The following is a 16,492-nucleotide window of genomic DNA, read 5'->3' as shown; positions in this document are numbered from 1 at the left end:
AAAAAGCCGATACCGGAAAAGGGGGCATAGGATATAGGGTCGGTCCAGCCTGGGCTACCCTCACATGTATACTGAGCTGGTAAGGCGGGGATTGCAAACCTTCATTGACGAGCCGGGCGAGGGGAATTTGATGGTTGTCCGCGAGTTTTACGCCAATGTGAAAGAATATGTGAATGGCGTCGTAACTGTGCGCAGAAAGGCGGTGGATGCCTCTATGGAGGTTATACGAAGGATATACCAGTTTCCCCTTCCTGTGGATCCTTATGAAGACGGATATGAAATGTATGGCAGGTCACACACGCAGTGGGTGATGTTCTTTGAAACAATCTGTGTACCCGGAAAGGAAGTTGTATGGATGAAGTATGGTCAGAAATTTCACTCCGCGGCGCTAACCTTTGAAGGGAAGTGCTGGTTATATGTTATTAACAACCGCCTGATCCCATCCTCCAACACCACGGAGGTGAATGGTCCTCGAGCGGCTCTGATTAGGTGCTTTATGACTGGCCACAACTTTGACGTGGCCAAGGTGATTCATGAGGAGATGTTCATTCGTTGTCCGGTGAAAAGGTATGAGTTCTTTTTCCCTTCCTTGGTTACTAAACTATGTCGGGCAGCTCGGGTGCTGGAAAATCTGGATGTAGATGGGAGAGTGCCAAGAGACCACAAGTTTCGAGCTGACAAGGTCACTACTGGTAAGGAGCCGGTGGTAGCAGGTGGTGATGCTAGTGGTGATTCTGATGATTCTGAGGATACGGAGGCTGAGCAGGAGGAGGTGAGGGCCGAGCCACAGGCCCATGAGCAAATTACAGCAGCTGCAGCACCATCTGGGATTGCAGCACCATCTGGAGCTGCTCGGGTTACCTGGTTCACAGCTTTGGAGCAGGAGGTGGCTGGATTGCGTACCTCGGTCGCTAACTTGGGTACACGTGTTGACGCGGTGGCTGCCCAGCAAGTGAAATCAGAGAAGAGAATCTTGGGCTGGTTGAGAGCTCTGGGTCGTGCTTGCAATTTGAACCCAGACACGGTCTCCGATCAAGAGTGATATTTCAGGGAAGTTCCTTTACCTCACTGTTCTTTATTTTGTATGCCATGGGGACATGGCTTCCTTTTAAGTGTGGGGTGGGGGATACTTCAGTGTATGTATGTATATGTAACAGTTTGACTGTTTGATGTTTCTTTGTTTCTTCTTGATTGTTTTTGGTGTTTTGAGTAATAGTTACATTAGGTAAGCTTAAGGTAGGTAAGCTGACTTGTCTCGACGACGGATCTTTTTCGACGGGGTTCTTGAGGGTCTAAGTCGACGTAAAGAAAAAAAATAGAAAAAAATAGAAAAAAAAAAGAGAGAATGAGTAAATGTAGTAGTTGATAAGTGGTGACTTGATACAATTGCACCTAATGGAGTGAGATGTTATAAATAAAAATGTTGTGGAATGTCTGGTTGACATAAGTATGATTTTGAAGGTTAATGTGATTGTATTAAAAGTGCTTAGGGAGGTTAGTCACTATATCCAAATATATCCTACCCATCTCTTAGCCTACATTACAACCAAGTGAAGTCCTAATTGATCTTAGACTGAATGGGCTCGATTAGCAGAGTAGTACACTACGGGCAAGTCTATGGTGCGTTTTTGTGGCATGTGAATGTTCTTTTTGAGAGTGAGCAAATTTTATCTATCTAAGTTCCTAATTGTTCTTAATATTAATATTTGTGGAACTACTCTCGTGTGTGATGTGAGGTCATGTGATTCACGAAGGAAAGGTAAGTCTTGACTACTGTATAGAGTAATTTGAGTAAATACGAATATTGCACGGCACGTGAGAGTCGACTTTTGAGGCAAAGATTGTTCACTACTAGGCGTTACTTTGGTGATTTGTTCTTGGTGTGATACGTTAGGGGAAAAGGCTTAGTGAAGGAACCTTTATAGAGTGTGGTGGATTGCTCGAGGACTAGCAATGATTTAAGTGAGGGGTGTTGATAATAGGCTAGACGCATGTAATTTGGCGACTGTTTATGCCCCAGCTTGACTATGTTTCACTGTTATAGGATAGTTAAATGATGATAAATTGGCTATAATTGTGAATTTCATGTTTTGCAGGAGCGAGTTGCGTGTATGAGGACGTAGAACTGTAATTAGAGCTAAATTGAAGCAAGGGAAGCCCATCGGAGCTGAGTACATTGGAAGAAGAGAGAAAGAAAGGCTGAAATGATGACCCAGACTAGCGCGCCCACTAGCGCGTCCACTAGCGCGACCGCGCTAGCCCAGGAGTACGAGGCAGAATGTTATTCCATATGCGCGGTCAGTAGCACGCCCATTAGCGCGACCGCGCTATTCCAGTTCCGAAAAATAAAATTCAGGGGTAAACTTGGAAGTTCGGGGGTAATTCCACTTAACCTATAAAAGGTCCAGTTCGCCCAAAGGAGTATTATCAAGGTTTTTATAGCTTAGTTGAAGGCAAGGAGAGGCAAGAGGCAAGGAGGATAATTCAACATCGAGTTCTTCCTTTCTTCCTTTTGTGTTTTTACCATTTGTGATTAATTTGGCTTTTGTTATAATGAACACTAGTATGAGTAGCTAAATATTTGGTCTGGTTTTGATGGAATCTATTGAAGGATGAACTTCTTGATATGTTAATATAGTTTGCCCGGTTTATTCTCTATTTGTTCAACTATGTTCTTGTTGTAGTTAATTGATAGGATCCCCAATTAGTTGTGCCTATTTAGTATGTATTACTCGGGAGAGAATGCATATTTAGGTAATTGTTGAACAACACCACTCCCAGAGTATATGAGGGATCAATAACCGAGGATTTAAAGGTGGGATTAGGGATAACGAAGCCTTGGGTGCAATCTTAAGTGAGTTGTAATAAAAGCCAGCTAGCGTAACTCGGGAGAGTGCATCTAGTAAATTGTTGTGATTACTCGGGAGAGATTTACGGTAATAAGAGTGCTCATGATTGATAGAGACGATTAGGCAAATCTATATAAAACATAACATGAAGGGATTCCATCAATAGGGAAAATCATAACCTTAGATCCTTCTCTTAATTGTTTACAACTTAATCATAGTTAGACTTTGTTTACTTAATTGCAGTCAGTTATAGTTAGTAAAAATATCCTCAATTTTTATTCAAAACGTTTGGGAAGTTGATTACGTACAATTTAGTGAGTCTAACAAGAGTAATTGATAGGTTAATTCCTTGTGGGTTCGACTCTGGGCTAAATACTCAGATTATATTTGCAACGTCCGCTTAGTCCTTTTTAATAAGGCATAGTTGGGCGTGATCATCGATCAAGCAAAGCCGCCCTTTGGTTTAAGTATCAAGAGAGACTTAATAAAATAAGTGACCTAAAGCTAAATTTTAGTAACAGACCTTAAACTTTATTTTATATGTATGTATATTGTCATGCAAAAAAGTTGGTGTCTCCTTTCTGTTTTTCGCATTTACTTACATAGTGCAGTACTCTTACAAGAAATGGAGCATTGACAATAAACATCTATTAGTAATATTTATTTATATTGTTAAAGGTTAATTCAAGTTAATAAAATATTAGCCATGTGTTTCAGTACACTACCTTGGATCTTATTGTAAAAATACATATTTATTAATACGAAAATTTGAGTAGTTTAATCCATAGATCAAGAATATTTCTATTGTTATAATTTGAGAATTTAAAATAAATAATTAAAAACTCGAAAATGAGATTTTTGGCATTCTTAAAATCACATACAAGGAAAAATGTAATTTTTTTTATTATTAATATAAAAGGTGAAATAATGAACAAAATAGAGTTTAAATATTTATAGTAACTTTTTGACAGAGGTGATAATTTTCTACTGGTTAAAAAAGGCCTCACCCGAAGAAGAAACAACTTATTGTAACTTGAAAGATTAAAATAAAAACTTTAAAACTTAAAGATAAGATTTAATGCATTCATGTGTCATCTTACAAAATAATAAAAATTTGTATTAATCAAAAAGACCTTGTGAACTGGTATTTACAACTTTCTTAACGTGACTATAAAAGGAGATAATAAACTTTTATTAAATTTACTGATTTCCTACCATTTTAATAACTTGATGACTTGGAAACAATGATCATAAGAAAATAGTGAGATTTTTAAAAATTAATTGCAACTTTTTAACAAAAATTATACTCCAGTTTTCTTATGGTAAATATAAGGTTTATGATGGAGAATTAACATTAATAGCTTCTTGAGAAACTGAAGTAAAATTTTCGAAAGGAGATAAACTCCTAACATCATCATACAAAGAAAATAATTTTGTATTAAATAAAAAATCAAATAATGAATACAAGAAATATTAATGTTTTTAATGATTAATCATAATTACAATTTTAATAAGGTACCTAATAAGTAATAACAGTGACGATGAGCAGCATTAATTACATTCAGTTTGTCTTTGTATCCTATATTGGTTACTGCCTTTTGGAGCTCCCAAGTTTGATGGTAATACTACTTGTCCTCGAGGTTTTTTCTCAATGCTGACCAGCGCTATGCATGTTCTGCCTTGGAGTAATTTATGAAAACCTCTCATTGGCTCAAATAGTACGTAAAAGACGAGGAATGGGCTGAAGAGTAAACTAATCTTTAAGCTGACACACGACTAATTGAAAGCTGATATTCAACACAAATATAAGGGATCTGTTGGATTAGTAAATCTAAGTTGCTCTTTCAATGGGGAGGCAAGAAATTATGCAGTTATCACTTTAATACACGGAAGGTAACAACAATCTTAAAATTGTAATCCTGAAAGTATAATTATACTTTCTATATGAAATAAATTACTTTCTCCGTCTCGATTTATGTAGCAGTCGAGCTTTAAAATGAAGAAACACTTTTTAAATTTATAATCTAAAATAAATCATAAATATTTATATAGTTGTAAATCAATTCATCAATGGTAACGTAAAAGTTCTAAAAATAAATTATTTCTAAATAAGGAAAAATAACATTCTTTTTGTTTGAAAGAGTGCCACCTAAATGGAAATGGACAGAGTACTAAAAGTTTGGTATAACATTAGATTGATATTAGCTAATACTAATAACCAAATAATAAATGCAATCCCAGAACAAAACGCTCTCTGAAGGTCTCGCCATATAACCGTTAAACATTGTCTATCATACCCTCTATTTTCATTTATATGAAATAGTTTAACTCACCAGTACAAAAAAGAATAAAAACTTTTAAAACTCTTGATCTTAAATATACCTTTATAATTATAAGACTTCTATAATAGTACTTTCAAATAGTATATTCTAATATTCGTGTGGCTACAAGTCATGTTTTAGAATTTGCCAAATCATTTTTGAGCGACAAAATTACTAGGAATTCCTCTCTCCATACTCAAAGGCGGATGTATTGTACTGTCTACGGGTTCAACTGAACCCATAACTTTCAACACGGAGTAATATGTAAAAATTCATTAAAATTGTAAAAATAATATATATGAACTCATAACTTTAAAAATATAAAGAATTTAATATTAAAAATATTAAAATTGAACCCATAAAATTTAAATTATGGATCCGCTTCTGTCCAGACGAAGATGCTCCAGTCTTTCGTTAACGCTATTATGTAGGGAAAAAATTGCTTGTGATAAAATAGAAATTATTCCCAAATTTAATAGCGTGTTATTCTTTTTTAAACTAACCTACAACTAAAATTACATAAATTAAACGAAAATAGGAATCAAACTCGTATAAGAGCCTTTTTTCGAGCGAAGCTCCAATATGAATTGGGAAAAGTTATGAGTTAGATTAATTGAGAATCCTCGTTATGCTTTGGTTAAATTTTAATATTTCGATTTTTAAAGTTTTTTACTAAGTTCAGCATCGGATGAAAGTAATATAAAACAAAACCTTTATCCCCATCTCTCATTGTAACCACTAAAATATCCATATAGTTGAAGATCGTTGTCGAATTCATTTTTTAGTGTCTGAAGGGCAAATAAGATGGACAATAAATAGTACTGATACAAAAATATAATGATAGTTTTGCCTTTTAATTATTGGAAGTCAGAAACTGAAACTAAACATTGTTTAAAGCAATTGAACTGAAAGAACAGCACGCAGAATACCAAACAACTCATAATCAACAAATAACAGCGCAATTGAACTAAAAGAACAGCACGCAGAGAACTAAAGCGCTCATAATCAACAAATTCATTCTCCTCATAGTGAGAATTGCTTCTATAAATGCATAATCAAACACCAGAAACGCTTAACGAAATTATTCTTTGTCAATTGTCATAACCGGGTTTGCCAATACGCACGTCTTTCAAAAGATCGACTATATAACATTATATGATTATTTCAAAAGATATAGATGTCATATAAGGAAAGCTAATTCTTGGATGAAGCATATTTTTATAATTTAGTAAAATGATTATGACATGAGCTCCTTTTTTGGATAAGAGACGTGATATGGCTTATGAGCTCTTGACTGGAGAAAGGCTTACCCAATACACATTATATACACGTGCACACAGAAAATCTCCAGCCAGCATCTGCTCTTCATGCATCGCAAATACATAAACTACAAACAGCATCAAAAGCTGCATCGCAACAGCCGACCATCATCAGCACAACCAACACATCATCTACCAATCAGGCTCATCAAATTTCACGAACTATAAGTTACAAGGACTGTGGACAGCCACATCATCATCATCATCATCTGACATCAACCTCACCATCCTTCTCTCGATCATAACTATAAAACCCAGCACGAGTTTGGTTATAAAGTTAGTACATCCATAAGGAACATACATTGCCTTAATAGTGGGAAGTACAGTAGGAATATATAGAAGCAACAGTTGTATGCAAGCATATTGCAGAAAGTGTTTAAGAGGAATCCCTCAATATAATTTCAGCATCATGACTCATTTAAGTTCCCAACCATAGTACCATAACACTGAAAACATAAAGATAGCAAGCATGCACTATGTAGAGTACAGAAACATTAAACACCAGGAGACCAGTCCTACCAAAATGTCAGCTAATACTTTGCCTAGATATTGCATCACACAGTTCGCATTCTGACACAGTCAGAAGACAGCTAAAAGTGGACGGACTTCATTAGCCCCTCCTCACATTATGCCAGCAGAAAATTACTCCTGAAATGTAGATAAATAAAGTAAGACATAAATGCTTTAGCAAATAGATTTAGTCAGAGAAATGGGATTGATCAGATCAAAGCTCAGCTTATCACCTCATCAGCACGAGGAGAAGGGCTTCGTGAATCAATTGCTCGACCAGGAGGGGATCGGCTTCGAGGAGTTGGAGAACGTTCAATGTGACTGCGCTTCTCAGGGCTTCCTTTTTTGGGTGATAAGCTTCTACGAGGGGACTCTTTCCTGTAAGGACTGGGACTACGCCGAGGTGGGGAGGCACTGCAATAAATTTCACAATAACTGCCTGATATAATGCAAAGACAAGACAATACAGGTCGTACATAATAGAGCAAGTCAATACCTGTCAAATGGACTCCTCCTATAGTGTTTTTTGTCACGTCCCCTGCCACGATCTCGATCATAGTCCGGACTTAAGCTGTGGCTCCTACTTCGACGGCGATAATCCCGATCTCTCCGCTTATGCCTGTCACGCTCATAACGATCAACGCTTCTGCTCCTACTTTTCCTGTACTCTCTATCTCTATAGTGATCATCGCGGTATCTGTTAAAGGTGAAACCCAGCAAACTCATAAACCCAAGATCAATCACCAGGTGTACAAAAAAATGAAGAAAGCTGTTAGCAATTATTGAACCAACAATATTTCCACAACTAAGAAAACAATCGATGGAAGTAAGCTACGCACAAGCTTCCCATAGTTCAGTTCCACGTGAGTTGTCTTAGCAATGCAGTATTCAACTTGCATTTTGAGCTCAAAAGCTGAGTCTCCAGTAAAAACCATACAAGGTACATTCAGCACACTTCTCGCTTCACCATATAAGCGGGTCAGACACCGGACGAGATCAGATGTGGTTTTTGTTCCCTTTTCCAAGTAAATTGTGTTTTCTAAACATCATACAGTTTCCTTCTCTACTATAAGCATGTGGTATTTTATAAACATCGTATACGAAACAACAATAGCAGAACCTAAAAGCTCTTCTCAATGAAGGATATACCATCAACCATACAATTTACGAACTCCAAAAATATGCTTAAAACATAAAAAGAAGGGATTTTAAAATAAGTGTGGACTCCACATGAAATCTTAACTCTCATTGCCTCCAACATTTAGAGTTCCTGACTTGCCACATGGTCCATATGACTTTAAGGCATCCGCTACTCCAGAATCATCTCAGCTGTTTGACAATCCACACACCCTTTCCCCCCAGAAAAGGTGATATCAAAGGAAGATAGAGGTGTGCTAAACATAGAAGCATACAGCTATGAATTGGAAAGGAAACTAGAATAATAACTGAGAGCAAACAATGGTAATAACAGATAAGAGTTGCTATATAAAACATGTTGGAACTTGGAAGCACTTGGACAACTCCAACCCAACCAGGGGTCATTTGGTAAAGCATGACCTTACCTTTTCTGCAAATTCAATTTATCTAAGGAGTAATACTAACTCACATTCAGGGGTCATTTGGTATGTGGGATAAGGGATAATATTCCCGAGATTATATGCGGGATTATTTTATTTGCGTTTGGATGCATTTTTAAATCCAGGATTAGCAATCCCGAGATTAATTACTCCCACAATTGGGTATTATTCTATCCCACATTGAGGGTAGGATAATAATACAGGGATTAATCAAACCCGGGATAAACACTAAAATGACACAGATGCCCTTCTCCAAGGCTTTTCCCCAAAGTCTTTAAACAATCCAAGGTTAAAATTGAAAATAAAAATGTATGGGGCGGAGTGTTGGCCAGTCAAGAACTCCTATGTTCAGAGGATGAAAGTAGGGGTGTTCATTCGATTTATCGATTCGATTTTGACCCTTATCGATAATTACTTATCGATTATCGATTTGTACATATGCTTATCCTTATCGTTTCAATAAGGTTTCGATTTTTTCGATTTTGATTTTTTGGATTTCGATTTATCGATTTTGGGGGCTTATCGATTCGGTTATCGATTACACCAATAAGAAAATTTGCGAGAGTCCACGGAAAGTATATCGCTATAAACGCGCCTAACTAATATGGACAAAAAGAAGGAAACAATCCATAGGAAGCGGAGCAACCTCTACGTATTGCCCATTCGCCATCCTTGGTGAGTCCGGTTTTCTGTGCTACGTTATTCTTAGATCCAGCGAAATCATTGGTATTGGTTTCAGAGTCCACTGGCTGTCTAGAAAGCCGATTGTCAACTTGAATGTTTACACAAGAATCTCCAATCCAAGCCTCTTTTGTCAATCCGGGGCAATCGAGTGGCATAAGCTATTTCTATAAACAGGCTTTCGAGAATAAATTGGAGGACTACCGATTGATTGACCCCGGAAGTAAAGAATGACGGTTCGACGAGCTCTTATTCGCCCCTGGCGGACCTGTATACTCTTGTCCTGTTGGGTATAAAGGACACGGGGAGCTGCCTTGGGTATCTCCGAGGACTTGAGCTAAGGGATTGTTTACTGAACGTCCCATACTTTACCTATCATTCGGTGAAGTGCCCCCTTCCATTTCTTAGGTAAGAGGAATCTACCCGTAATGCGTGAACCAGTGCCCTTTTCTTTTGTACTAATCAACTATATGAAATATAGAAAAGAAGGTCTTCAATCTTCACACTTATGCGTGTTTGGAACATTTTGAGGTCAGCTTTGAGTGGTTGATTTTTTCCAACTTCCATATCAATTATGGAGAGAGAGAGATCGAAGGTCTTGTCGTGCGTCTTGGAGCGAATAATTGCTTAAAATAAAGGCCGTTAAGGTCACATTGACATAGAATAATACGGATTAGCTCGCCCAGTGAGAAAGGCCCTGACCCTGCCAACCAAGTATCAAAAAGAAAGAGAGAAAAATCGGATATGAATAAGGGATAGGCAAGTCCCATTCAANAGCATACCAGGAGAGATAAGATTAGGAACGAAGGTTATTCAGGACAAAAGTGGGAGTGGCCCCCGTGGAGGACAAGATGCGGGAGTTGAGGCTGAGATGGTTCGGGCACGTGCAAAGGAGGAGTACGGATGCTCCTATTAAGAGGTGTGAGAAGCTGGCCGTGGCGAAGTTGAGAAGGGGTAGAGGAAGGCCGAAGAAATATTAGGGAGAGGTGATTAGGCAAGATATGGCGCTACTTCAGCTCACTGAGGACATGATCCAGGATAGAAGGGTGTGGAGGTCGAAGATTAGGGTAGTTGGCTAGTAGGTAGTCGAGAGTTCCCCATTCTTTTTTAGTAGCATTAGTAGCTCCCTTGTTTTTTCGTTCACACCGTGCATCATATGTTCCAGTTTGATACTGTTTGATGCTATTTTCTGTTGCTGGTTTCGTTGTTGTTGTTGTTATTGTTGTTACTATAGTTGTATTTCTCCCCTTTTTTTATCGTCCTTTGTCCCCCCCTCCCCCCTATTTTTTCTTTCTTCTTCCGATTTCTTCTTCGTCTTCTTCCTTTCTCTCTTTTCACCTTTTCTTGAGTCGAGGGTCTATTCGAAACGGCCTCTCCACCTCGCCAGGTAGAGGTAAGGTCTGCGTACACACTACTCTCCCCAGACCCCACTCGTGGGATTATACTGGGTATGTCGTCGTTGTTGTTATCTAGTATACACTAAACACACATTTATATTATACCCCGCTCGTCCCTTTTTAGTTCAATGAACCAAACATCTTCCAATAAAAATGTATTCGTTAAATAATCTTGTCACTATTTAATTCCTGCATTATAATCCCGGGATAACTTGTTCCCCTACCAAACGACCCTCAATGTTACAAAGTAACTAGGCGAGGTCTAAATCTTAGCAGGATTTAAACACAAATCAACACCTATCAAATGAAGATTGCAGAAAGGTGTGCTACTAATCCTTCCCCCAACCACTTCAATCTTTCATCACTGCATTGACAAACAGCATCCACACGACACTCGCTTTTTCCCTCTTTCACATATTGATCATTGGATTCTAGTCCATCTAGTTTCTACTATTGAAGTATATCCTGGAAATCTTGCTTGCTTACGACATTGCCGCCTTATCGACCCCCGTGTAAGTAACTAGACAACATACGGATAGAATTGTAACCCCGGTTTCTTTTATCTTTTCCATTATACTCTTATTAATAAGGTTATTTTGTTTGCTTTATAGCTACAAAAGCAAAGAGAAGTCGTTGGAAAATACTGGCAAGGCTCATCCAACGGAGTGCCACTTCAACCTAATATTTTTTAACTGTCCTAAAAGGTCTGGCATGTCAACTGAAGTCATAGAAACAGGCAAGGAATAACTGGAATAGATGATCACCGTGCAAACAACAACATCAAGTGAAGCTCCAGTAACATGGCAAATATATATAAACAAACACACAGTAGGTTAAAGAACAGCATAGTAGGTACGGTTGGAAAGGGTGACCTTCTACGAGGGCTTCTGCTTCGCGAGCTTCCTTTGATTCTTGAAACCTTCTCAATGATCCTCCCTTGCTGACTGAGACCAAACAAGGCATAAGATCAGAAACTAAGAAACGAACCCATAAACAAGTCATCAAGGAGCAAACATATTGAATTATCCCAGAGGAAAATTCCTTTAAGTAATACAAAAGAGAGGAAGCAGAACCATGCAATTCATCAAAAGGCTCCAGTTGAATATGCACAATAGAAGATCTGACGCAAGCGTTTAATATACTTGCAAAATGACCCGGTTACTCACATTCGTTCTGCATTTGGCCCATATTTGGCAAATTGAACAGCCATTTCCCGCCCATCAACCACTCTTCCTGCCAAAAAAATTTAACATATAGTTCACAGCGGTGTTACTCTTCACATTCAAAAAGTAGAAAATAGTAAAAGTAGACCCTACATCAACAACTGTGATATCTATCAATCATTAAGCGCACCCTATCTAACTACAGCTAGATTTGCATCCACTAACTAATTCAACCAATGTTATTGGAAACAAACAGTTTTATAGGTTTACTTGCTGAGAGGTCGATATGTGATTGATCGCCGTAGTTCCAATAAATCGGCAACCCTCAACAGGGGTTGGCGGAAAACAAGTGCACCAGAAGATTAGAAAAATAGCATATCCAGTCCTTCTAGCAGTCAGACAAGTGATTTGAGGTTACACCTGAAATCACATTACATCTACAATCTATAGGGCAAAATTTTCGTTCAAGCAATGTCACATTTACAGACTGGAACGTTTAAAGTGCACCTCAAAACAACTCAATGTGGTGGCCAGAGACATTGACATAATAAACTGACAATGCAGAAATAAGTGAATCGTGTGATCTGCTATAAGAAGTAAAAAACCTAGGTAGTTTCAAGTTTAAGAGAGTATTCTCAATTCAGATTCGCCATCCACCTTTGAATTTAGATGTAGAAAGCTAAGTAACTGACATGTTAAACGTCGCATATAACATGAAGCAGGGATAAGTGGCAATTAGCATATAAAATGCAGTGCTTACAGTAATTCACTTTCTGTGGGATGTTATAACTGTTTTCCCTTTAATATAGTCAAACTGCCATCATGCTTGACATTTTTCTATCTTCTCACCATCACAACATTTTTCCATCCGCCGTCCAAAACATCCCAACAAACACAGTCCTCTGGCTCATAATCTAAATTATAGCCATTAATGTCAGTTTGATATAGGCTTTTTCTTTCTCAGTTATATGACCAGCCCCATAGCAGTTAACTCAAAAAAAATGCTCCTACTAGCTTACAACAGGATTTTCAGAACACCACATAAAAAAAATTAACTGTATATGCAAAGCACAACTTCAAAAAGAATTTGGCGAAGTACCATCCAGCCTATCCACAGCCTTCTGTGCTTCATCTGCATACTTGTAACGAACAAATGCAAACCCACGTGACTCACCAGTCCTGTTACAAGAACAAAATAACTATAGATCAGTGACAAAGAGCGTTTAGAAACAGATAAGCGTTCAGGAATCACGCTCATAATTATTTGGCCTGCTTATAATAGCAACATATAGAAGTGCACATGTACTGAGTCGCACCGAACTTTTGAAATGCAATATGTTATTCTCATATGTTGCAATAGTTCACGATGTGTCACAACATAAGGCAAAAATTATTTTGGCATATTATAAAATAACAGTTTGAGAATTCAAGCTCGTTCGTAACTTTATGTCCGCTGAAGAAATGCTAAGAAAAAGCAACTTGAAACATGTTTTAACTTTCCCTCTTTTTTAAGATTACACAAACAAATGGTTAAAATCATCACTAGAAAGACCTTCAAAGTCCTCTTGTTATTTTACAAAACATAATAGTTAATTTACTCCGAATACTCAATTACTTGAGCAAGCGGTCCTAAAAAGAGCATAATGGATAAGAGTAATTTCAAAGAACATTATATACCTAACAAATTCCAGATTAAGGCCTACTTAATTAATAATTATTTTTCTGGCGAATAACATTACAGTTAGTTATCCAGTACAGAACATAAAACTCTTTGTTTTTTAATCCTCTAGGAAAAAAATCTCCATCGTTTTCTAAAGAATAAATCCGCAAGTAAAATTAAGGGGAGTAAAGGCAAAGAGGGGTTTTAGAACCTTCTGTCTCGCGGAATAAAGATATCGACAACCTTCCCGTACTTGTCGAAAAGAGGATACAGATCATCGGCTGTGGTACCTGTTACAACAAAACAGTTAAACAATTTGCTAACAAATCAAGAAGGAAAAAAAACAAATAGAGCGAAATCTCAAGGCGAAAAAACAGGAATAGGAGAAAAGCTTACGGAATGTGATGTTGAGGACGAGAAGAGAGTAAGTATCGGTGATGTCCGGAGGTCCAGTTCTTCCGAAGTGCGACATTTTTCTCCGGCGTTCTCTGCGTCGCTCGCTCGAATAGGGTTTCGTGAGCCTGTTGATTTCCGGGAGAATGAAATATATGTTGGAGTTCAAGAACCTTCTAGTTTCACCAAAGTGTCCTTCTAGTTTCTTTCCTCGTGTGACAAATGGACCAAACTTGTCGAATTATGATTTAAGTTATTTGGTTATTGTGTAAATACCTTTAAAATTTAAACCTTGTAGATAAATATAAACAATTATTAGATATTAATAAAAAATAGTATACACAAAAAAAGACTAATTGTTTCTCAAATCTTGTAGTCAATAATTTTATTTTCTTTTTCGATACCATTTTCGGTGGTGTCACTGGAACTTGAAAATAACCAAGAACCAAAATAATAACTTATATTATAGCAAAGCAACCAAAGGTTGAGACAATATAAAGGACTCTTTGGATACAGCTTGAACCTTATTTGTTATGTTGTTATTTTTTTAAAAAAAATTCTAAAACTTTTTATTTCAATAGTATTATTTTTATAATGATGCAAGTGAATATATTATCCTTAATTAAAAATCTGTATTAATTGGCTATCTAAAAATTTAAATGATTCTTTAGCCAGTAAAATTTTCAACTCAAAATTCATTTAGTTTCAAACTCGACAGTTAGTTAGGAATAGGGTTTTTAGAAAAACACACACAATGTAGGCGGATCTAGAATTTCTAGTACATGGATACACTACGAAAAAAGGAGACAAAATGTATCTAAAGGGGGATTGATTCCCCTATAGCTCTTGATAAATAACTCAACCTTCAACCAAATACATCATTCAACATTCTTGGAGCATGAGTGGCAACAGTAAATATCTCTCTCTCTCTCTCTCTCTCTCTCTCTCTCTCTCTCTCTCTATATATATATATATATATATATATATATATATATATATATATATATATATATCACAACTACGTCACGGAAACTGTACCCGTAATCACGATGATTTATTATAAACGCGCCTAAAGCAAACTACGAATGTTCAAAGTATTTTCTACACTAGTTGTGAATGTTCAAAGTATTTTCCACACTAGTTTTGGTATTAATGTGAGGGCCATAGATTATGGGATTCATTTGTGAACGGCACGCCTCAAACTATTCAAAAGATTGCTAATTGTACACATGCTTGGGGTAGACATGTTACACCTTTAATCATTTTTGGATAAAGGAATTTGGGCCAGCAGTAGCCCATTGGGTTATTTGGTCAAGGGAAAATTCAGCGTTGAGGCTGCTTGGGCTCAAAATTTAGCCCAGAAGTAAAAGAAACTCAAAGGCCTTGCCAGGCCTGCTTCTGACCATGGCTGTCTTGTTTTGGGCTAACACCAGGTTGGCCCAGTCGCGATTAATTACTAGCTGGGCTTGTCCTGCCTTTACATTTTAAGCTAACAAACCTTACTCAACATGCATATTTGTCCAAAATTATAAATCAATTCACTTTTATGTAAGAAAAATCAGAATCTAAAAAAATCAGAATACAATTCAAGTTTTGAAATTATACTACACATGATTTGCAAGACATAAAAAGAAATGCGTTTATACTATAATTCACAAGGGAAATTTATAACTGGGGGTCAGGCTGTTGGGTTCAATGCCCAGGCTCAATAGCCTGGGCCCAGACTCGTTTGAGATTGTTTTTCCCAATTAGGCTCATTTACGAGTCTGGCCCAACTTGAGTCACAGAAACAGGCCTTCAACTTTTAAAGATCTGGCCCAAGGCCTTGGCTATTGCACCATTGTGCTTACAAAAATCTAATAGCAAAATAATCACTTAACACATTCCTAACAGTAGTAATTTTAGTCGCGGTACATGAAACCTGACCTTAATTAACTACAGAGCATCAAGTAAGAATAAATCCTTCAGAAATCAGAATATTACATTATGGCCTATTAATACATAAACTATTGCAATAATAACTAATCTATTACACTAGAATCCTATGAGAAAAATATAATAGCTAATCCTATCACAATTTTGGGAAAAACTGACAGCCCAATGAACATTCACTTCCTTTGGATATAGTCGATCCATCGAGCTTAGTTCACTGGTATGAGGTTCTCAACTTCAGCAGGATAACAATGACCAAATTCCAGCCCTTGGCTTTTAAACTTGTTGATTTGGCCAACCGATGACCAAATCCACAAGTTGTGACCTCAAGTAAAAAACATTATGTTATTTTTCACAAGTAGAAGAAGAAAAGAAAAACTATAGCAGCTATATATGCAAATCAGTTTTGATACTGTAAGGATTTAACTAGAAGAAATAACTTCGAACAAAAGCATAGAAATCAGCATTTCCCATTTTTTAAGAGAAGAGCTACAAGTATTAATATACTAACCAACTAAATCATTTCAACCTTAAACCCACATAACAGAAGATTTAATCAGATTCATAACAATACAATCAGTAACTACCATGAAGTGATACATATTTAACACACATAGTTGCAACTCTTTGATATCATAACAATCCAAATAGGCAGTACATTCGAGAAAGGTGAAATAAGTACCTTGATAG

General features: G+C 37.1%; 1 protein-coding gene across 2 annotated transcripts; it reads right to left on the bottom strand.

The window, feature by feature from the left end:
• Positions 1–6,238: 6,238 nt before the first annotated feature.
• On the bottom strand, positions 6,239–14,069 carry LOC109238534 (serine/arginine-rich splicing factor SC35-like). 2 transcript variants are annotated; one of them, XR_002069757.1, is made up of 9 exons: positions 13,874–14,069; positions 13,689–13,767; positions 12,917–12,996; positions 11,821–11,887; positions 11,527–11,598; positions 7,496–7,696; positions 7,233–7,413; positions 7,009–7,137; positions 6,239–6,734 (listed from the first exon to the last, which is right to left on the bottom strand). XR_002069757.1 is itself a non-coding variant. In XM_019405008.1 (8 exons), exons 1-8 carry the CDS (start codon positions 13,947–13,949, stop codon positions 7,132–7,134), a joined length of 762 nt encoding a protein of 253 aa, XP_019260553.1. In that variant the 5' UTR covers positions 13,950–14,069; the 3' UTR covers positions 6,801–7,131. The 2 variants fall into 2 exon arrangements, 1 of the variants encoding a protein (XP_019260553.1); XM_019405008.1 differs by lacking the exon at positions 6,239–6,734 and having other exon boundaries at positions 6,801–7,137.
• Positions 14,070–16,492: the final 2,423 nt, after the last annotated feature.

This window comes from Nicotiana attenuata, unplaced genomic scaffold (assembly GCF_001879085.1).
Source record: "Nicotiana attenuata strain UT unplaced genomic scaffold, NIATTr2, whole genome shotgun sequence".
Taxonomy (NCBI): Eukaryota; Viridiplantae; Streptophyta; class Magnoliopsida; order Solanales; family Solanaceae; genus Nicotiana; species Nicotiana attenuata.
This window is presented reverse-complemented; position numbering and strand designations above follow the sequence as displayed.

Excerpts from the sequence above, each read along its gene's own strand:
- LOC109238534 (XM_019405008.1), bottom strand. The coding sequence starts at position 13,949 with ATGTCGCACTTCGGAAGAACTGGACCTCCGGACATCACCGATACTTAC. Across the intron at positions 13,768-13,873 it reads CGTCCTCAACATCACATTCC|GTACCACAGCCGATGATCTG; the intron begins GTAAGCTTTTCT and ends TTGTTGTAACAG. Across the intron at positions 12,997-13,688 it reads TTTATTCCGCGAGACAGAAG|GACTGGTGAGTCACGTGGGT; the intron begins GTTCTAAAACCC and ends TTCTTGTAACAG.